Here is a 22,770-nt window from a genome sequence, read left to right on the forward strand (position 1 = left end):
AAAACAGTCCAAAGTAAATATCATGGTATACAAATGATGGAGACTTTGTGAATGTGTTCATTGTCAAATAAAGACTCCATGTTTGAAGAACGGGAATCCATGCGTTGATTCACCACGCTGAACTGAGGGACTTGAATATTCATTTCAGTGTGATTTTTGCAGGCCCAGAAGCTCGTGCGACAGAAGCAGCTGGAGATCGAAGACTTCAGTGTCTACTGGAATACAGAGTGTGAATTTCTTGGAAAGCTGCCTGCAAATCAGATTCAGGTCAGTTCTGTCAGTTCTTCTTCTCCACAAGGCTTGTACGAGATGCTTCCGAGCCACACTGAGCTGCACAGATACAGATGTGTCAGATTTAAACTGATCGAACAGAGGCACGGGGAGCATGTAGTAAATTAGGTAAATGCACAGGTCCAGAATGTTTTTCTATTGGTTTGTTTTCTAACTGTACAGGACGCTATGACCCAGTGTATGCAGTGCCGGGAACATCAGTACATCTTTGAACCAGTGTGTGCCTCTGTGCTGCTCAGAAGAAACACTTCCAAGGAGCCTCTGAGGTCTCGACACACCCCTCGGATTGAAGGCCAGGTTCAGCTGGAGCAACTGTCCTTGCGTCTTTCACAGGTCTGTCTGAAAACTAAGTTGACAGGCGAGCACCGTTCACCACACGTCAGCTCTATGGAGGAGTGTTCTGCTGGGAAAGCTCAGATCTGGGCATTCATGTGGATGATATGTTGGCATGTTCAGACCACCTGCACTTAGGCCAGGAAGTATGAATACTGTGGCACACTTTTAATACTTTTAGTCTTTTAGACTTAGAACTTTTATTCGAAATATCAGGTGATGCATGTAGACAGTGCTATCCTTTTTATTAAAATCCCCTGTTTTTGTGGGTTTAGATATAATTGGAAATATGAACTCATTTGTATAGGTATTAAATATAAGACCATGCTTTGTCAGTTACTACTTGAAGTCTTGAATGAATGAACATTTCCAAAGAATGGATTCCAAAGCCTCCTCTGGAACTATTATGTTTCACTGGGACATGGCTGCTGTATATATACCAGACTCCAACTCCTCTCTACTCAGCTTTAGACAGTATGAGCCACCTGAGACAGCAGGAGCAATGACAAAAGCAAGTGTGAAGGTATCACTGAGCGTGTTCACAGCAGAGGGTGTAATCCTGGTCATGGAATCTGATTTTACATCCATATTATCTGTAAAGAGAGTTCCACTCTTTTATTCTAAACCCTGTTTTATTCTAAACCCCGACACAGATTGCGATATCATAACCTCAGTCGTTTCAAGGCTACAGACACAACATCTCAATGCTTTCAAGGTGATTTCTGGAGATTGCAACCAAGTCTCTCTCTCTGTTATGCTTCCAACCTTTCCGTGTTTCTGCTGGAGCTTGCTTTCTTGCTTTTTTCTGAACACATTTTTGTTTCTCATTTGCTTTTAAACAGTCCTCAATAACTCCCTGTCTCCGTCACTGAAGGCTTTCTTTTTGATGTTCAGCAGCTTTCTCAGGTCACTGGTGATCCAAGGTTTCTTATTGGGGAAGCACCTCACTGTACTTTTGTGAATAATAATCTGTTTGAAGAGTTTCAGTCATGATTCAGAGTGCATCATAGCACAGAAACAGGTGAAAGTTACCAATGATCTCCTCTTAGCCTCTGATAGCGGACTTGTATGATACGATAATATTTTATTGTCAGTTTTCACTGAAATTCATTTTGCATCTCTGAACAAGGCTTGTTTAAGGAAGGACAAGACAAACATGTAACATCACAGGACTATTGCACAATATTGCACATTACATACATACATCGCATACATACAGACATACATAAAGTGAGGACAATTTTCCATGGGGTGATTGTACTACATACAGCTTTAAGACTGCAGATTCAACAAGAGAATACATTGATGTATGAAGGAATGTTTAAGTCTGTTGCGGTTGTAGAAGGGAACTCTAAAACGCCTATTTGAAGGTAATAATCTATACTCTTGGTGTAGTATGTGTGTGATGTCAGTGGAGATGCATGTGGCCAATCTGAGCATACTTTTGTTGTGAGCTTCCTGGAATAAGTGTGATATGGGCAGCCCAATGATCTTAGAGCAGATTTTGATTTGATGTTGAAGTTTAGCTTTATCTTTGACAGAGAGGCTGTTATACCAAGCTGTACTGCAGTAAAGCATGACGCTCTGGATCACAGATGTAAAAAATAAAAAGATTATTTGGGCACTGGCACCAAAGGATCGTAACCTTCGCAGGAAATAGATGCGCTGTTGAATTTTTTTGCATGTGAAGTCTATGTGGTCAGTCCATGTCAGATTTTGGTCAATCATTACACCTAGATATTTGTAGGTTGAGACCTGAGTGATGTCTGAGTCATGGATTTTAACTGGGTGTAGTTGGAGATTGGATGGTTTTCCAAAAACTACCTCTTCTGTCTTCACTGTTTTGATGATGAGGTAGTTATCATCACACCATTTAATTAACCAGTCCACATTGCTTTGGTACAGAGTGTGGTCATCAGGTTTTGTTTTTGTTTTTGTAAAAAGAGTCACTAACGTGGAGTCGTCTGAGTATTTCAGAAGATATTGATTAGGCATGTTGGTGGTGCAGTCAGAGGTATACATGGTAAACAACCTGGGGGAGCTTATGCTGGACCCTGTTTGTGAGGAAAGAAAAGTACCAGCGAATAATATATGGGTTTATCTCAAACACAATCATTTTGGACAGAAGTAAATTTGGCTGAATGGTGTTGAACGCTGAAGAAAAATCAAGGAAAAGAGCCCTGGCATACGTGTTGGGTTTGTCCAAATGTTTAGATATTATGTGAACCAATGAAACCACTGCATCCTCTGTGCTACGGCCTTGCTTGTATGCAAATTGGTAGGGGTCTCGAAGCCCTCCCATCTGTCTATTTAGATGTTTAACTATGATCTTCTCAAGTGACTTCATGATCACCGATGTAAGAGCTATTGGCCGATAGTCATTGTGCTTTTTTGGGCATTTCTTTTTGGGAATAGGCTTAATGTGGGATGTTTTCCATGCTAATGGTATATGGTGGGTGTCCATAGACAGCTGAAAAATAGGTTGCCATACAGGGGCTAGTTCCCTGGCAAAGGTTTTTAAGATGAGTGCGCTGCAGTGATCAGGCCCTAATGCTTTCCTTGTGTTATTGCGCTGGAGGGTACCCCTGACCTTCTCTACAGTTATAAGAATTCTGTCAGAGTTAGATGGTTTAATGGTCTTAACTATATTTTCACACTCCTTGAGGTGGGAGCAAGAATCAAATCTACAAAAAAAGTCATTCAATTCATTCGCAAACATAAATTCATTACTAGTCACAATGGGTTTATTGGAGGATGACATTCCAGTCATTTTTTTCATATTGTCCCAGAGTCTCTTTGGGTTTTTTTCTCTGAAGTTCTCCTCCAGTTGATCTCTGTGCACCATTTTAGCTTCCCTTAGTTTGTTTTTTAAAACCCTCTCCAATTGTTTACATTGGATGGCATCCTTGTTTTTGAAAGCTATTTTCCTTTTGTTGATTATGTCTTTAATCTCCTTAGATACAAATCGCTTATTGTTGGGATACATCTTTACTCGTTTGGTGGGGATAACTGTGCGCAAAAATTAATATAGTCCGTGGTGACTGAGGTGGTGACGTCTAGGGAGTTCTGCTCGTGGAATACATCCCAGTCTGTTAGTTCAAAACAAGCTCTCAGTTCCTCGCAAGCTTCAGGGGACCAGCATAGTATTTCTCTTTCTACTGGTTTACAGCGTTTCAGCTTTGATTTATACGTCGGAATTAGATGAACCACGTTGTGATCGGAATTGGCGATGGGAGGTTTAATTTTAGACCCATAGGCATCTTTCACGTTCACGTAGCATTTGTCAAGCAGTCTGTCTTTTCGTGTTTTACCTTTGACTACTTGGTAAAAGCCAGGCAAAACAGCGTCCAACTGGCAGTGGTTTAAATCCCATGCCACAATGGCAGGTGCGTCGGGGTGTTTCTGTAACAGTCTCTGAACATGGTCCGCGATCGTGGCTGCGGCAAGCGATGCCTTGCCACTTGGTGGAACGTACACCACACAGAGAAGCACACATCCGAATTCGCGTGGCAGATAGAAAGGCCTCAGTGTCAAACAGAGCGTCTCAACGTTTGAGTCACACATCGTCTCTTTGACAGTGAATTGGCGGCACCACTGATCATTGATGTAAACACAGATCCCACCTCCCTTACTTTTCCCAGAGTTGTTGTTTCTATCGAGCCGGACCAGAGTGAATCCGTTGATATCAAATAGGGAATCGGGAGCATTGGATTGCAACCAGCTCTCTGTGAGACACAGCAGCGAAGCTTCGCGGAATTCGGAACAGTACCTTGCATGGGTTCGGAGGTCATCAATCTTGTTGTTCAAAGACCGAACGTTGCTGAGTATAATTGCTGGAAGCGGAGGTTTGGTGTATCTTCGTCGGAGCCGGTTCCGTATTCCACCTCTCCTGCCTCGTTTCCTGCGCATGGGCCTTCTCAGCTCAGCGGGGATGTCTCTCAGGAACGGCAGGGGCAACAAGGATAGTTTGTGGCGAAGTGCGAGCAGGGCATCCCGACTGTACCCCGTGCGCCTGGACGACGTTCCGGGTAAGAGTATGGATCCATTTCTCTCTCAGGTGCCAACGAGAGTTTTGAATGTGCAGGGGGCTGCCCAATGGTGGCAATCCCAATTAGAGTCAGTATAATCCACGGATAAATCATCTTTCACGTTACAAATGAGCATATGTGGCGGGTGACATTTTAGACACAAAACAAACGACACGAGCACACTAACAAACAAACTTAAAACGAGCTTGACATGCTCAGGACGCGGTTCGCAGCCGAGCAGCGCACCTCCATTAAGGCATGGATGTGTCTGTGCTTGTCCTGTTGGATCTCAGTGCTGCATTTGATACGGTCGATCACAGTATCTTATTACAGAGACTTGAACATGTTATTGGGATTAAAAGAACTGCATTAGGCTGGTTTAAGTCATATTTATCTGATAGATTTCAGTTTGTTCTTGTAAATGAAGAATCTTCATCACACACCAGAGTAAGTCATGGAGTTCCCCAGGGTTCTGTGCTTGGACCGATTCTTTTCACTTTATACATGCTTCCATTAGGTAACATTATTAGACAGCATGGCATAAATTTCCATTGCTATGCTGATGATACTCAGCTGTACTTATCTATGAAACCAGATGAACCCAATAGGTTGGTCAGACTACAAGCATGTCTTAAAGACATAAAGACCTGGATGACTCAGAACTGCCTGCTTCTAAATTCAGACAAAACTGAAGTTGTTATCTTTGGACCTGAGCGCTTCAGGGATAAACTGTCCAGCTATATAGTCAGGGACTCAGTGGGACTTATTTTCAGCCCTGGAGTTTCATGCCCCAGACCAACCCACTTTATATCACAACCTATTATTAAAATCATGTAATTATAACCTTACATTTGATATGGAAAACACATTTTGACTTAACCAATTAAGACATTTTCAATGGCTAAATATGCAGGTTTATTTCAAATTACTTTTACCTTTCAGTTGTGGGCTTTGTGTATTAACTATCTTACTTTTAATGATAAAAAAATATAACGGGTCACTACTATTGTTTTGGCATAGAAAGTGGTTATATTGGAACTGATGCTTGCTTGTTCACACACGCAGTCCCCTCATCACTACTGGCTCCTGGCTCTGACACTAAATCACATTTTAAAAATGGTCATAGTTCTCAGCACAAATCTCCCTTTTTTACAAAGCCTTCTGATCAATTCAGGTCAGTTTCATTAATGTAGTGCTGAATCATCGAGCATCTCAGGGCACTTTTCATAGGTCTACGCCATACTTCTCATTATATTCATTCTAATAATATTCACTCCATCCTACCTGCCCACGCTGGACCTGTGTGCTCATGGCTGGTGCTTGGTGCTGCATCTTCTGACTCTGAGGGGCTACAAGACAACGTATCCCAGCTATGTGGCGTCGCATCATGCTATTATTTAAATTATATAACGTCAGGCAATTCATTGAGTTGATAATTATTTAACTTGAACGGTGGTTTGCAGGCAGAGTTGAACATATTGCCTTACCCGTTTCATCGTCCTCATTTGACATTACAACCGCAAGCTCGTTTTAGTGAAAAAGTTGCCAATATTTGCATATTTAGCTGTGTCTGTTTCCAGAGCTTTCCTCTTTTTAATTCTAGCCTTCTCCGCGCCACCCTTGCTCTTTCTACTTTCCATCTTTCAAACATCACTGACCGAGTGCACTGACCTATTCCGTCAGGCTGCGTCTGCAAAAAAATCAAATATAATCGAGAGCTGCCAGCGGAGGCGGTCCAGGGACAGCGGTAGCAGCACGTAATCAACCCACTGCCATGACTGAACACCCCCCCCCCCAAAAAAAAAAAAAAAAGAAGAGAACACCTTGCGGCCCCAACATCAGACCGGCCCACCGGGAATTGTCCCGGTCCTCCCGATTAGCCACTCCGGGCCTGTATATAGTTACTCTTGATGGTATTTCCTTGGCTTCTAGTTCTACAGTGAGGAACCTTGGAGTTATTTTTGACCAGAACTTATCATTTGACTCGCATATAAAACAGGTTTCTAGGACTGCCTTCTTTCATCTTCGTAATATTGTTAAAATCAGGAACATCTTGTCTCAGAGTGATGCAGAAAAACTGCTCCATGCATTTGTTACTTCAAGATTGGACTACTGTAATTCTTTATTATTGGGCTGTCCCACATATTCTCCGAAAAGCCTCCAGCTGATCCAAAATGCTGCAGCCAGAGTTTTGATGAGAACTAACAGGAGAGATCATATTTCTCCAGTTTTAGCTTCTCTTCATTGGCTCCCTGTTAAATTCAGAATAGAATTTAAGATTCTTCTCCTTACATATAAAGCTCTTAATGACCGAGCTCCATCATATCTTAAAGATCTCATAGTTGGTAGTTGGTATCATCTCTAAATGGTTCACAGAGTGTATTTCAGTCTGTGAACTCAAATCATTCCTGCAGATGATCTTCGGCCTCCTGAAACCAGTATTTCAAAGTTTGTATGGTCACAGGTTGTCCCCAAACCGGGGACAACTATAAACTGGGTTTATAGTTAAAGGTGAGCTTAACCAGATGTTTTCCTTCTGGAGGCATCTTTTCTGTTCGCACAGAATCAAGCCAACTTTATATTTTCTCTGGTGGAGTCGTCGACAAACTGTTGGTTGTCTGGCAACAACTGAGCTTATCACATCACAGACTGTGTCGGCAGCCCCAGATAATATATACAGCACTACTTGGTAAACACCCACGGCAGATTAAATGAACTTAACTCATCTGGCTTGTACCTCCTCCACCTATTTTTCCATCAAGCTCCAACCTAACATCCATGACAGTCCCTCTTCAAATCATATGGGATTTTGACTCCTTTTTTCAGGCTTTAGTTGACCTTTGGAAATCTCAATTAGCTGTTCTCGTTTATAAATGAGTATTGTGTCATCACCACATATGTTGAAAAATGTCAAAAATACAAGAAGAATGCCCTCAAACAACACAGCTTCTAACCAGAAAAGTCTAAGATATTAAGTATACAGAATCTAATCAGAACTACTGCAACTTGCTGCCACTTTGGTGCAATGCACTGTAGAACATTGCTGTATTTAGAATGAAAGTTAAGTTTGTGTCTTTGTGTGTGGGGCAGGAAGTGTGATTGATGGGTGTGCTTATAAAAGTGAAGCTAAGTGTGTCAAAGATCAAAGGTTTGGAAGATGTTTTACAGAATGTTTGTCTTTATTTTTCTTGTTTTCAGGTCCAGTACCAGCAGATAATGGCTTTCCTTAAAGAGCTGGATCGTAGAGAGAGGGGGATGCTGTACAGAAAGTGGAGACCCCAAGTCCCAATTTCTGGGAAGTAAGTTAGATTTAAGAAAAAAGGGTTGGACTGTTTAGTAAAGCCCCCCACAATGGGCATCATGCAAAAACCATTCGTACGCATAGATTTGTTCTTAAGTCGTCCGTACGAGTGATTTAAGAGAATTTGCGCATTCACCAATCTTTTCGTATTTTAAGTTTTCTTTCAGGTACGAACAGAATTTACAGTGATCCAGAGCTGTCGTAGGAGTTTCCTAAAATAGTCCGCTGTTATTCAATCAAGTTTGCTTGACTAATGGATTGTATATTTAATTACTTTGAAGCAAACATAAATAAATATATACATTATACCTCATAGTGATGCTGACATTATTCTGTTTGACTTAAATTGTGCACTAATTGAAGGTTAATTTGACTCTGTATATAACAAGGTCAATGGGAAGTGTAACCAGCGGCTAACTTGCATACTTTTGGGTCAGGCTCTTGGAAGAGAGCGTGTGTTCCGAGACGTGTAGATATCCTTGCGGAGACAGACGAATGGCTGACATCACGATTTAGATTGCCAAGGACTGTGCTGCTGCAAATATGCAGCTTGCTGGAGCCACAACTCCAGAGAAAAACACACCGATCAAACCCAATTCCACCACACGTCCAGGTCCTCACCACCCTTGGATTTTTGGCCACTGGAACCTTTCAGAGGGAGATTGGAGACAGATCGGGGGTGTCCCAGTCCTCTGTGAGTCGTGCGCTCCCCTTGGTCATCAAAGCTCTCATCAGTTTATCACCCATGGTACTTCACATTCCCATACACTGCTGTCCCACAAGTACAAATTAAGAGGGACTTTCATCCCGTGGCTGGACTGCCAAACATAATCGGAGCACTAGACTACACACAAATAGGCAAGGCAAGTTTTCAAAGGTGATTCAAATTGCTTTACAGATACATTAAAACAGTAGAAATAAAAAGCATGATTTCAATTTTAAACAAAAAAGAAAGAAATAAGAACAATAAATAAAATCAGTAGTTAAAATATGATTAAGTTTTGAAACTCAAGCTTCAGATTTGGAGCTTTATTCAAACGCAGCTGAAAATAGGTGTGTCTTCAACCTGGACTTAGTGTTTCTTTTTTATTTCGGTGACGTTACGAACTACAGGTGATACGGAATTAACAGCACTCGTAATAACTTCCCATTTCTTGGCTTTAGCAGGTCCCGTAATTCCACTGCTGACTCTGCTAAAAATGACAGATTTTCCTTTCTGGATCTCTGAAAGCAGAACTTCAGTCTCAGAGCCCGTAAAGTTGTTCTTTTTGCACCTTGATGCCATTCTCATGACTCAACACTTCCTGGCACAGGAGCGAGGAAGCACTGCCTTATATGGTATCATTTTGGGCATGGAGTATGCAAATGTACTATCCTCGTGCACGTGCACTTAAATACGCACGGGTGGCATTCATCATTTACGCAGGTTGTTTACACACTTTTCCGAAGTTAAGAGCGTTTGTTGAATCTGACGTGGCGTGTTCGTACGAGACCTTCTTATGAAAAAAGTGAGAGAAATTTTGAATAAAAATACGAAAATGTTCTTGCATGAGGCCCATTGACTTTTACTGCTTGTGTTGTTTGTTTCTTTGAAATCAGGTTTGATCCTATAACAATGTTTTCCCTTTAGCTGTCGGAAGTGGTGGATGTTTGCCATTCAGGCTAACCTTAGCGAGATAAGGGAGCAGCGGCGGCGGGACAGCTGGATCTTTGCCCTGCATCGGGCTCGAGATGTGCAGACCTACACCAGCCTCTACTTCTCAAGGCTGAAAGGAGTTCCACTGAGTCCACAGGAGGAGGTAGACTACTCTGACCTCTGGCATAATGCTACTTTAGTACAAGTCTTCTCTAATTACATTAGGAGGAGCACAGTTGTTTGTTCATAAGCTATGATGCACTAATGTCAGACTAAGCTGGTCCTTTTCCACGTTCTCTGGTCTGTCGTATAGAGTGAGCTGGAACGAGTGGAAGAGGAACAGACGTTAGAGGAACTGCACTGTCTTAGAGAAATCGTCCACGACTGGTTTCGAAAGCAGGAGGAGATCGCAGAGGTATGTTTAGAATCATCTAAACATATGATTCATATGAACAGATCCCTCAGAACAGATCCATCAGAGGTATGTTTAGATGATCCCTCAGAGGTATGTTCAGAAGATCCCTCAGAGGTATGTTTAGATGATCCCTCAGAGGTATGTTTAGATGATCCCTCAGAGGTATGTTTAGATGATCCCTCAGGTATGTTTAGATGATCCCTCAGAGGTATGTTTAGATGATCCCTCAGAGGTATGTTTAGATGATCCCTCAGAGGTATGTTTAGATGATCCCTCAGAAGTATGTTTAGATGATCCCTCAGAGGTATGTTTAGATGATCCCTCAGAGGTATGTTTAGATGATCCCTCAGAGGTATGTTTAGATGATCCCTCAGAGGTATGTTTAGATGATCCCTCAGAGGTATGTTTAGATGATCCCTCAGAGGTATGTTTAGATGATCCCTCAGAGGTATGTTCAGAAGATCCCTCAGAGGTATGTTTAGATGATCCCTCAGAGGTATGTTCAGAAGATCCCTCAGAGGTATGTTTAGATGATCCCTCAGAGGTATGTTTAGATGATCCCTCAGAGGTATGTTCAGAAGATCCCTCAGAGGTATGTTTAGATGATCCCTCAGAGGTATGTTTAGATGATCCCTCAGAGGTATGTTTAGATGATCCCTCAGAGGTATGTTTAGATGATCCCTCAGAGGTTTGTTTAGATGATCCCTCAGAGGTTTGTTTAGATGATCCCTCAGAGGTATGTTTAGATGATCCCTCAGAGGTATGTTCAGAAGATCCCTCAGAGGTATGTTTAGATGATCCCTCAGAGGTTTGTTTAGATGATCCCTCAGAGGTATGTTTAGATGATCCCTCAGAGGTATGTTCAGAAGAGTTTTTACTTTGTTACAGTCTAGTATTGTGTAGTTTGATGACAAATAAAGAACGGAATTCATTTTAAGATCAGTGAAACGTAGAAGAAGGTGGAGGTTTGTAAAAAGGTGTGAAAACAAAGAAAAAATTATTTTTGTCCTCTTCCAGAATGTGCGAGAGCCAAGCGGCGACCCCCAGCCTGTTCTACCCACCACATCTATTCCGAAGAGTGGCAGCTCGGGGATGATTCAGTACCTGCAGTCTTGGTTCCCAGGTTGGGGGGGCTGGTATGGAGACTCCCAGGACCCGAACAGACCTGAAGAACTCTTGCCAAGTCCATCCTCTTGGGATATCTTAGGTGAGGGGCACACTCCTGACTTGGGCCAGAGGTGGGGCTGATTTGGCTTCTGTCTTTAGTCCATGCTTTTGCATCAGGAAGGGCTTTGATTCGGTTCATTTGTGATATAAGATGATTGATGCTGTCTAACATGGTGTAATGATCACCCCCCCACCCCCCAATGCTCCTCCAGCAGAGACAGAGGACTTGTTTGACCCTCTGGAGGACTCTCACACTCTGAACACATTTACCAGGCGAGATCATGTGTTTGCCCGGCTGGATTTCTTACTGGAGAAGGGGGGAGTTACACTCTTCCACCAGGACAGGAGGGGGCACACGCTCCATGAGAGTGGGGTCATCCAACTGGAATTCTCAGGTACACTCAAGTTGTGCTTGAACATTCAATTCAATACAATTGAACTGAACTGTATTCATCTGGCACCAAATTAAATCTCTACACACACTAAGTCCATGTGGCACTGTGCGGCTGCATTGTGTTCTTCCTTTGTGACTGCACTCGTCCGTGTTCACCCTTAACCCTCGCACTTTTATTAAATCTGATGTTCATTTCTTAAGACACTGCTGAGAGGGCAGCTCTTAGAAATCTGGCATCTGTTGAAGCACTCTCAGTTTTGTCTAATAGAAGTCCTTTAGGGTCTTGAATTCTTTTAGTACCCAACCCTGATCTGTGCTTCTGGAGAACTTTGTCCCAGACCCAAGAGCCCAAAAATGTTTAGATAAAAACTAAAAATGACATATAATCATATAAACATTGAACAAAAGTGAGAGCTACGCACACTTGCTGCCGATAAGGCCGGTGCATAGCAACCGAAAAGGACATATGTATATCATATTTATATTTCTATAAATGAAATCTATATTCATATCATATTTGTATCATACTTGATATAAATACTAGCTCTCCCTTGTGTTAATGCTCACATCTGTTGCTGGTTTCCTTCTTGTAGCTGCTAGTTAAGCCTAACAGTCACCAACCCTCATTAATAGCTGTGTTTACTGGCTACGCTTCCTCATTTCCGGTAGACTTGGCAGTATGCCTGTAAACCGTCTGTTTCTAGAGTTCCAGGAATCGTCTTATTTAGGACACAGTAAATTTGTACATATATGGAAATCTATTCATTCTGGAACATTTGAACATGTAGAGGATCTAGATATCAGGGTTTGTTGGACAACATTAGAATTGATTGAATTGAGCAAAGACAATCAGCTGATAGGATGTGAAGCTGCCTATGAGGAGCAGGCCAAAGGCTCGTGTTATTGTAGAGCTCCAGCTGGAAGACTCTTGCCCAAAGATGGGTTCAGTTCTTGCATTAGACTTGAAATGTGTACAGCTGGTCACACTGAAGTGAATTCCATGTCACCACATCTGTGCAGGGGTGAAGGTGATGGTGGAGTCCCTCCCTCGCTCCGAGTCCTCCTTACTGTCTGTTAAGCTGGGCGGTTTGTTCCTGAGGGACCTGACCACTCAGGGCACCATCTTCCCGGTCCTGGTGTCTCCCAAAATGGTAAGCAGGGATGGGTGGAGATGGAAAGACTTTTTTCATGCACCGATTCAAGCTCATTGTGTTTGAATTTTGTTGTCACTTGTTGCAGGACAAAGTTGTTGTTGCTGTGAGCCAGTCCAGCAGTGCCTCAGGTAAGATATTCAACTCTCCCCACGTCAGGCGCTATTCCGTAAGGATTCATCACAGCTGCTGCTCTTGTTGCTAAGCTCATTGGTGCATTGACAAATTGAACTCGGGGTCCTTTGCTTGTGGAGGAAACGTGAGAATATTTGAAATTTTCAGATGAATTTGGAGGTACCAGCCAATCAAATCATATGTCTGATCTTATGACTGATTGTTGCTGTCGAGTGTTAAAGCTCCTGGTTTGTGTGCACATTGGCTGAGGAAGCACAGCCCCCAGCTGCATCCATGTGTTAGGTGTGAAGCTTTAAGAGTGGCCACAGCTCTCTTTTTCATTACTATCTCTAACTGTGGTCCAACATGGCCTCCAGGATACAATGTAACACCCACCCCATCAGCAAAAATACTTTCTCTATACCAAAGGGAAATGATATTCTGTTATCTAGTCATGGTTCCTGGACTGAACTCCAGTTCTGTTTGTTGAAGGTCTCAGAGCTCTGAGAAAACACTGCTGCTGGCACCGGAAAAAGATCAGTCACATAGCTTTAATGGGAACATCTGCACGCTAAATGAGATGAGGGAAAGGCTATCACAAAAAGAAGATGGATGAATAAAGTGCTCCTATTCTGAAAAAGAGTAGCTTAATAATGTTCACATCACAACAGGTTTAATAAAGATCAAAAGGTTAAGGGCCTGTAATCTATAATTGGTGCCCTTCCACTGACAGACAGAAAATCAGTTACAGATTCAGTTCTAGTTAGAAACAAGTCAGACCTTTAAAGCAATACAATGTAACTTCTCAAAAAGCCCACTCTGGAGCTCCCCCTACAGGCTTGGAGGTAATGTACGGTTACACTGTCGTAAATGCAACACCCTTTCGCTTTCACGTTTCACGTTTGTTGACGAACCGGCGAGGAGTCAGAAGGTGCAAGCTATGTCGACCGAGAAGGTAAGAGTAATCAAATGTACCTGGGAGCGTGAGAGGGGTCTATTTGTTTTTGCGGTAGGTGTGCCAGAAAGCAAGTCGAAGTACTTCCGCTCAGCTCCCGGGCCGCTCCAGCAAAGTTACATAGCGCAGTTTTTCCAACTCAGACCCCCGAAGGGCATAGGAGACAGGCCAATCGTAATATTAAAACTCATTCTAGCCGCACAATTTTTTTCAAGCTGTTATTTTAAGGTAGAACTGTTACATAGTATTGCTTTAACAGATCAGAAACTCAAATCAACTGTGCTGTTTTCTGTGTTGTCAGGATGCAGTGCGGAGTGCACGTCCCCGGTCTTTGAGATGATATACGAGCGCAATCCTGTGAGGTCCAAGTTTGAGAGAAGACTGGAAGTGAACACAAGCCCACTGAACATCATCTACAATCCACAAGCAATAAAAAAAGTCACAGAGTTCTTCTACAAAGGAAGAGTTCATACCTCAGGTTAGTAACAGAACTTTCCTTCCCTCCTCTGAGCATGCTGCGTCTGTTCTGTCTCTCAGTCCCGTCTCTTTCCAACATCAGTACAGTCATCTTTAATCTTACCGAGTCTGTCCCCAACTCTCAGTACACACCATGGTTATCTCTCCTCCAGCTGGTCTCCCAGCTTTCCCATTGGTCCAGATGGTTCAGAGCGTGGCAGTGTCTGGTGTTTGATCACCAGTAAAATCATGTTACTGCACTGCTCATGGAGCTTGGACCTAAAGCTGCCTTACCCTGATCAGTCGGGTGACTGAGGCCATGCACAGCGGAGCTGCACTTCCATGTGTTCCATGTGTTCCATGTGTTCCATGTGTTCCATGTGTTCCATGTGTTCCATGTGTTCCATGTGTTCCATGTGTTCCATGTGTTCCATATGTCTGATGCTGTGGCCGCTCATGGACGTGCAGCTGAAATGTCTTTAACCCTTAGGGGTCTGTGCCCATACTGGAGCTTTTTTTCTTTTTCAGAAATTGAATCACTAACAGAAGAGATTCAGATCAGTTAACATCTTTCTTTTGCCTGAAAGACGTCTGACGTGTATGCGGTGGCTTTTGAGATTGACCAAGCTTATCAGAACGCAAAGTTGGCATGTTCCGACTTCTCGGATGGATCACTGATTTGCACTTTCAGTGTGACAGCTGAGACCATTCTGCACATTTGGATATGCAACATATAGGGTGTCAGGTTCCAGGAAGTGCCTTTAAAGCTGATAATAAGTAGATCCAGCCATATGGGACATTTCTAACAGACTCCTAAGTTACTTTAAGGATGAGCGACAGGCTGGAAATGCTTTAGGTGACTGCGAGTTGTTCATGGAAATGCACATCAACAGAAAGATGAAACTTTGGAGCACATATAGAGCACCCAGCTCCATCTGAGGGACTCAAAGCTACTTGCATCATCTGAGGCTGTTATTCTGGTCGAAGAGGCTTGATTTAGTACGTTTTCAGTCTGAAAAACATGTTTACATCTATGTTAAAAGTCCAGTTCTTTTCTGCAATGATTTCTGGGTCTGCAGCAGCTGTTTAAACTCATCCAGGCTGATGCTCCTTCTGGACCCCTGTGTTCCTCTCAGGAACCTCGTCTGGTTCTGCCACACTGTTCTCATTGCTCGATGCATCAGAGCAGGGGCGTCTCTCTCACACCTTCTCTCCGAACACTCCTAACTCACACGTACCTCTGTATCTGTGCCTAAACGCTGGAATAAGGGAACTCAACTTTTATCTCTTGGTTCTTGAAGAGGTTTCACCTCTCATGCAAAAGGGTTCTACAGTTCTAAACTACTTGTTGGGGAGTATGATTAATTAATGAATTCATCAAACAGACTGCACTTCATGTGGAAACTTAGGTCCTTCAGTGTCTGTGCCAAGATGTTGCACATCTTCTACAAGACTGTGGTGGAGGGAACAACCTGCTCTGCAGCATTTGTTGGGGCAGCAGCAGCATCTGTTGGGGCAGCAGCAGCATCTGTTGGGGCAGCAGCAGCATCTGTTGGGGCAGCAGCAGCATCTGTTGGGGCAGCAGCAGCATCTGTTGGGGCAGCAGCAGCATCTGTTGGGGCAGCATCATTTGTTGGGGCAGCAGCAGCATTTGTTGGGGCAGCAGCAGCATCTGTTGGGGCAGCAGCAGCATCTGTTGGGGCAGCAGCAGCATCTGTTGGGGCAGCAGCAGCATCTGTTGGGGCAGCATCATTTGTTGGGGCAGCAGCAGCATTTGTTGGGGCAGCAGCAGCATCTGTTGGGGCAGCAGCAGCATCTGTTGGGGCAGCAGCAGCATCTGTTGGGGCAGCAGCAGCATCTGTTGGGGCAGCAGCATCTGTTGGGGCAGCAGCAGCATCTGTTGGGGCAGCAGCAGCATCTGTTGGGGCAGCATCATTTGTTGGGGCAGCAGCAGCATTTGTTGGGGCAGCAGCAGCATCTGTTGGGGCAGCAGCAGCATCTGTTGGGGCAGCAGCAGCATCTGTTGGGGCAGCAGCAGCATCTGTTGGGGCAGCAGCATTTGTTGGGGCAGCAGCATTTGTTGGGGCAGCATCTGTTGGGGCAGCAGCAGCATCTGTTGGGGCAGCAGCAGCATCTGTTGGGGCAGCAGCAGCATCTGTTGGGGCAGCAGCAGCATCTGTTGGGGCAGCAGCAGCATCTGTTGGGGCAGCAGCATCAGAGAAACAGCAGAGAAACTGAACAAACTGATAAGGAATGCTGGCTCTGTGCTGGGGATTGTTGGAAGAAGAATGCTGCACAGGTTGAACACTTAGAGCAACACTTAGAGCAACACTGACCACCATCTACATGACATAGTGACCAAATACCAGAATGGGATCAGTTTGAGGCTAATAATAAACACTTAAAAAAATATCAACTCATCTTCAATTTCATGGAAAATGAAGTGTTAATAAAGAGAAACAGCTGGTGGAACATGTTGCAACTAATCAAGGATTAACTGGCAACAGGGTTAAAAAGAGCACCATAGAGAGGCAGAGTCTCTCAGAGGTAAAGATAGGCAGAGGTCTGCAAATTGTGGAGCAATCCTCAATCTAAGATTGTAGACTTTAAATGTTCCATCATCTTCAGTATTGGTGCATTGGTGCCTATGGAACTGGAAAGCTGCACATCTGGAAAGGCCCCAGCAATGCTGAAAGGTATAAACAGGTTTTAGAGCAACATCTGCTCCCATCCAGAGGACGTCTTCTTCAGGGAAGGCCTCGCATATTTCAGCAGGACAAAGTTAAACCACATCCTGCATCTGTTCCAGCAGCATGAGGCTGCTGCTGGTCCGGCTGCTGGACTGATCTGATAAGAAAATGACTGCATTCTCTTTTTATTTATATTATAGTCTCAACTTTTCTGAAGTTTGAGTTCTATATATGTTCTTAAAAATGAAATGAAAACTCTACAACATACTGTAGAGTGTGTGTTGACAGTAAATATGAGCTGACTGAATACTATTATTGCAGAAAACATTCAAAGCAACTCAAAAGAAATGCAATTGACTTTATTCCCTTTTTTCCATCTACAAGTTATTTCAAATCATGTAGCATTGGTACAAGCACTTTTACTCAGATACTTTTTGATAATGTGAGCAGATTGTTGCACTCATTTGTTTGTTTTTCCTACCCAGGGTTCGGCTATCAGTCGGAGCTGGAGTTGAGAGTTACAGAGGCTGCCAGGAGGCAGTACAACAAGCTGAAGATGCAAACCAAGGCAGAGATCCGACAAACCATAGATCAGCTACTTGTGGGAGAGTTTATTGTAAGAGAAATAGAATCAACTGTGTCATAAGAGAGGTGTAAGTTAGATTCTTCATAAATAACATATATGTGTTTGTTTTGTAGGAAAACAGCAAGCGTTGGACCATGAAACTGGACATCTGCGCACCCCAGGTGATCTTTCCTGATGACTTCCAGTCAGAGGACCCCATGCTGGTTGTGGTAGATTTAGGAAGGATTCTGCTGACAAACTCTCAAGGTGAGAAAACCCCAGAAAATCTGTGAATCTTCTTCATTTTTGTGTGAGGATGTTTTTGACTGACCCTACTTACCAATGCTACTTATTTTCTTTGAAGATGACAGTATGGTTGATTCAAAAGCTACCCCAGCTGAAAGAGAAGACATGAGTGATGATGAGTACAAGACTCCTCTCGCCACCCCACCAGAGTCCCCCCCACCTGAGCTGGAGGTGCCTTTAAAAGCCCAGGCCAGAGGCCCTGAACTGTCCAGCCTCACATCCCCAGAGGGCACACAGGCCTACAGCCGGAAGCTATATGAAAAGTATTCACTGTCATTTAAGGACCTACAGATAATGGTCGGTCGCTATAAGGACAACTGGAAACATCTTCAAGAAAGTGAAGTAGGGCCCACACATGTGGTAGAAAAGTTTAATGTGCTGCTGCAGCTTGAGCAGAGACTGCGCTACACATCAGACCCCCAGCTACCAGGGGCCGTGCTGTCAGGAACACTGCCCGATCTCAAGGTCCATATCAACCTTGAGAAGATGACTGCCATAAGGAGTTGTCTTGCTCGGCTGAACAGTCCACCTGTGAGTGAAGGAGACAAAAGCCCAGAGAAAGGTCCAAATATAATGTCTGCTGATCCTCTTTCACTTCGCCATGACAAGATCTTTCAAAGGGAGGACAGCTCCTGGAAGCTGCAGGGTTCAGCCAAGAATCTGACTCAGAGCGTGATGACCTTAGAGCAGCACACACGGGAAGTCCTGGTGGAATCCCGCCTGCTTTTAGCTGAATTTAACATTAACTACATGCAGCTTGGTGTAGAGAGTGATGGCCGCTACATATCTGTTCTCAAAGTATTCGGCACAAATGCTCATTTTGTAAAGCGGCCTTATGATGCTGAAGTCTCCCTGACTGTGCATGGTCTGCTCCTGGTGGACACCTTACAGACCTATGGCTCAGACTTTGACCTCCTTGTTGCTTCTCATAAGCATCTCAGTTTTGACTTACCAACTGGCAGCCTTCGAGAAAGCCAGCCGTCCTGTCCAGGCTCTTGTGATGGTAGGTCCTCTGAGCATCAGGGTAACCATAGCGAGTTAGCTTCCGATCTGCCCATCAGCAGCATATCCCCATTCAGTTCCATCCTCAAAGAACAGGAATCTCTCATTAAGCTTGAGTACCAGTTTGTGAGCTCAGACTGCCCCTGCATGAACCTTGACAGCTCCCTTCAGGTTACAAGCATGCAGGTCAACAACTTAGACATCATTCTCAACCCTGAGACCATGGTGGAGCTACTCAAGTTCCTCCAGAAGTCTTTCCCCAAAGAAGAGAACACTTGGACATCATCAGCAACACAACACATAGCGCAGCCTTACAGCCAGGAAGCTGACGGGGCGTACCAGTCCACCTATGATCAGAACAAAGAGTTAACTGTTGAGATCCATCGCCTTAACGTGCTTCTACTGCGGACTGTGTCCACTGGCACTGCTCTGGGTGCTGAGAAGAAAGGACTGAAGATTGCCACTGCCAGTATTACTGGTACCAAAGTCAATATGTCCCTGGGAAGTCGGTTGGACATCAGTGGTTCACTTGGTTCCATGCAACTTGTGGACCTGGCCCAGGAGGGAGGCCAAAGCCAATTTGTGGTCAGTATTGGTAGTGTTGACCACGCCTCCACAAGTCTGGATGGATTACCATTTCTGTCTGATACAGGAGAGTGTCCCACAGATGCTTTGAATTTCCGCCTAATGGAGAAATCCCAAGGGGAGTGTTCACTGCAGCTCCAAATGGCATCCCTGCACTACAACCACTCTGCGAAGTTCCTGCGGGAGCTTAGTCTGTCGGCCAATGAGGTGGAAGACAATTTCCGCTCCATGTTGAAAAGTGCTGCCACGAAAGTTTCAACAGTTCTCGCCACTAAAACGGCAGAATACAGTGGTATGGTTTCACTCTTTGAGACTCCTTCCCGGAGAACCCGAACTTTGAGTCAGAGCTGGGCATATTCATTTGAGGATGAGGAAGACGTTCCTGCAGAGGAACTTGAATCCACCTTAGATACATTCCTGGTGAAGCTGACCCTAAACATCAGCATTGAGTCACCAGTTGTGTCCATTCCCCGTAAACCTGGACACCCTGAGCTGTTGGTTGGTCATCTAGGAAGCATTAGAATACAGAACTTTCTTAATGGCCAAGACTCACAGGAAGAGAGGCTACAAGTGTTGGTGAAGGATATACGCCTGTATTCCCTCAACATGAGTCATCTGGTGTTGAAGAGGGCACCCAGAGGGGACAATGCTGACTATTTGTCACCATCCCACAATGGAAGCATCAGTCAAGATGAAGCACAATTCACACGTCAGGACTTCTTTGAATCCCTCAGTCGGGGAAAAGGTGAGAAGATTGCAAATGTTAATTTCTTCATCAAGTTGCATTTCAAATGCTAGGTTCTATACAAGTTTCAAATGATTCAAGCATGCAGTCTGCTTTCCATGTGGCCTATTCACGCCATTCTGTTTTTCCTCATCAGCCTTCCACATACTTAAAGACACAACAATAGAGTTTACCCTTGAGAAACTCCCTGTTGACGAAGATGCCCAGCTGATCTTACTCACCACAGAGGAGTCCTTCAAGAGCACAGGACAACTGAGAGTTCAGGGCAAGTTCGTCAACCCTGTTCAGGTATACAGCTATCCTCTTTTTTCCTTTGAGACAAAAGCTCCAGTCCCCAGTAATGGCTATGTTACGTACACAGTACCAGTCAGAAGCTTGGACACGCCAACGCCATATCACATTCACATTCATATGAAGGTTCCTGAAGGTTCCTCAAGGTTCCTGGGTACATGAAGGTTCCTGAAGGTTCATGAAGGTTCCTGGGTACATGAAGGTTCCTGGTTCCAATCTGTAAGCGGGTACAGAAAATGGGGGGAGTGGGTGGGTGGACATTCACATATTCACATTTACCCTGTTCTCCCTAGTTTAACATTCAAAGAAGGAAATGAAATGGAAGTGAAAATGAGAATGAAGCATTTAACTGTAGGAAAAAATCCCTTAATGCCTTGCTTTCTGAAGCACAGATACACATGCCCACATGTCTGAACAGTCCTGTGCCACTCACACACACTCTACCAGCTTTAATGAATGAAATGATCTGTAAGGCTGTACCTCTCAGGGAAAGTTCTGTTGTGCCACTTATTTATTGGCAGATTTCTAACTGTATGAATGTTTCACTTGTGTGATAGGTGTTCCTGTGCAAGCCTGTGTATGAACAAGTTCTCCAGACGCTGGATAATTTGTCCTTGATCGAGAAGGAACAGGTCACACCCAGCCAACCTCCCACTCCTCCCCCACCAACTCCTTCTTCTGTCAGAGGCCACGCCTTTCCTGACCCCCAAGGAGGGCTGTTTGCCAGGGACCCTCCTAATATTAGCTTCTCCCACCCGTCCCTTTCCTCTCCTCTGTCTCTGCAGTCACAGAAGCCTGCTCTTTACTCCTCATTCACTCAACTGAAAGTCACTTTGCATGTGGCAGAGTTGCAGGTCCAGCTCAGTGCTGACCTGACCCAGGGCTCTCAGGGCTTAGTCAGTGTCCGCTTTCAAGATTTGGAGGGAGACTTTACCAAAGATCACCCTCACTTACTTGGAGTCCAGCTGGCTCTGCGTGCGCTGCTAATGGAAGACCTCCTGGAGCCGAACCCTGAGTCTAAATACAAGCATCTGATAGTGTCTCGTGGCGCTCCCAAGCCCTCCACATTTTCTCCAAAGGAGTATCTTTCCCAGAGCTGTCCATCAGCATCCAATGCTCTCTACCCAGACATGCCCCGCTCACTGCCTGCCCACATTGAGGAGGCCAAGAATGTCTTCCAGCTCTACCAGAGGCATCCCAGCACCCCTTCATCTGGCACTCGCAAATCCAAGAGGGACCCAGACTGTCCCAGCACTCCACCTCCTTCTCCTACACATCAGAAGGCTTCTTCTCTGGCCCCCCCAGACTTTGATGATTCCTTAGTGCATATAAATGTGCTGCTGGTGGACCAAAATCACAAGGAGTTCAAAACCCGTTATGGCAGCGTGGGGCGAAGTGTGGATGTGGACTTTAACTGTCTGGATGTTTTGATCACACTCCAGACATGGGTTGTCATTCTGGACTTCTTTGGTATTGGCTCCACAGCCAATAACCATGCAGTGAAGGTTCCAGTGTCACTGCAGACCGCACCAGGACACCCTCTGTATGAGCCCGACATCAGCGAGGAGGAGGCGGCACAGCTGATCAACACACGAGTGGACCTGAAGGTACGTCCCACGGCCTGATGTGTGCGGTGACACTGTCTGGGTGGGCTGGTGTCAAGCATCCATGGACACTTCAAAGCCCGTAGGAAAAATGATGTTTGTGGCACTACCTGTCAGTAACTTCCTGTTAGCCATCACAGGTTATATTTCTAAAGTCAAATATTTCTAAAGTCAAAGAAGGTAGACATTCAGGGTGGAGCTAAAATAACCATCATTCACCATTTTCAATGCTTATTGGAACCCACATAGTCTTCCGTCCTTTGTGACCCAAGTTTTCATGAAAATGTACCATTCTTCTCTTTCTTTTCTTTGACATGTTTGGGGATTCTCCATAACTGGTGTGAGGTGAATGCTGTATAACCAAACGTGTCCATGGTTTCCGTTTTAGGTTCATTCTTTGTCTCTTGTCCTGAACAAGAAACTCAATGAGCTTGCCAGAGCGAGTGTGTCCAAATTATCTGCTCATCTGGAAATGCTTGGTGTGTATGAAAAACCTGGAAATCATCTTGCATCACAACATGCTTTTGGTCGACCTAATACGACAGCTCCATACAGGTGATGAATGTTGAGTGTTGTGGCTTCATGTGTGATGTTCCAGACGGGGACCTGGCCATACACGGCAGCTTAGGAAGCTTGTCCCTGAGTGATCTGACGCCACATGGGGACCTGTACAGAGAGCGCTTCACCACACAGGGAGGAGATGCGCTTGTTTTCAACGTTCTTAAGTATAAGCTGCACACT

At 44.4% G+C, this 22,770-nt stretch overlaps 1 protein-coding gene across 8 annotated transcripts in view; it reads left to right on the top strand.

Annotated features, from left to right (window-relative positions):
* Positions 1 to 22,770, top strand: part of vps13d (vacuolar protein sorting 13 homolog D) — a 107,854-nt gene that overhangs the window by 13,418 nt on the left and 71,666 nt on the right. For 6 of the 8 annotated variants that reach the window (XM_075475433.1, XM_075475434.1, XM_075475438.1 and 3 more), the window contains 17 exons: positions 163 to 267; positions 454 to 624; positions 7,851 to 7,951; positions 9,584 to 9,752; positions 9,903 to 10,004; positions 11,022 to 11,211; positions 11,384 to 11,566; positions 12,586 to 12,716; positions 12,805 to 12,847; positions 14,087 to 14,263; positions 17,417 to 17,547; positions 17,631 to 17,763; positions 17,861 to 20,134; positions 20,271 to 20,422; positions 20,983 to 22,032; positions 22,418 to 22,508; positions 22,628 to 22,754. In XM_075475433.1, the coding sequence (XP_075331548.1) occupies positions 163 to 267; positions 454 to 624; positions 7,851 to 7,951; positions 9,584 to 9,752; positions 9,903 to 10,004; positions 11,022 to 11,211; positions 11,384 to 11,566; positions 12,586 to 12,716; positions 12,805 to 12,847; positions 14,087 to 14,263; positions 17,417 to 17,547; positions 17,631 to 17,763; positions 17,861 to 20,134; positions 20,271 to 20,422; positions 20,983 to 22,032; positions 22,418 to 22,508; positions 22,628 to 22,754 (5,330 nt within the window). The remainder of the gene's footprint in view (positions 1 to 162; positions 268 to 453; positions 625 to 7,850; positions 7,952 to 9,583; positions 9,753 to 9,902; positions 10,005 to 11,021; positions 11,212 to 11,383; positions 11,567 to 12,585; positions 12,717 to 12,804; positions 12,848 to 14,086; positions 14,264 to 17,416; positions 17,548 to 17,630; positions 17,764 to 17,860; positions 20,135 to 20,270; positions 20,423 to 20,982; positions 22,033 to 22,417; positions 22,509 to 22,627; positions 22,755 to 22,770) is intronic. The other 2 variants (XM_075475436.1, XM_075475441.1) reach the window with 1 other exon arrangement.

Source organism: Odontesthes bonariensis, chromosome 10, assembly GCF_027942865.1.
Source record: "Odontesthes bonariensis isolate fOdoBon6 chromosome 10, fOdoBon6.hap1, whole genome shotgun sequence".
Lineage (NCBI taxonomy): Eukaryota > Metazoa > Chordata > Actinopteri > Atheriniformes > Atherinopsidae > Odontesthes > Odontesthes bonariensis.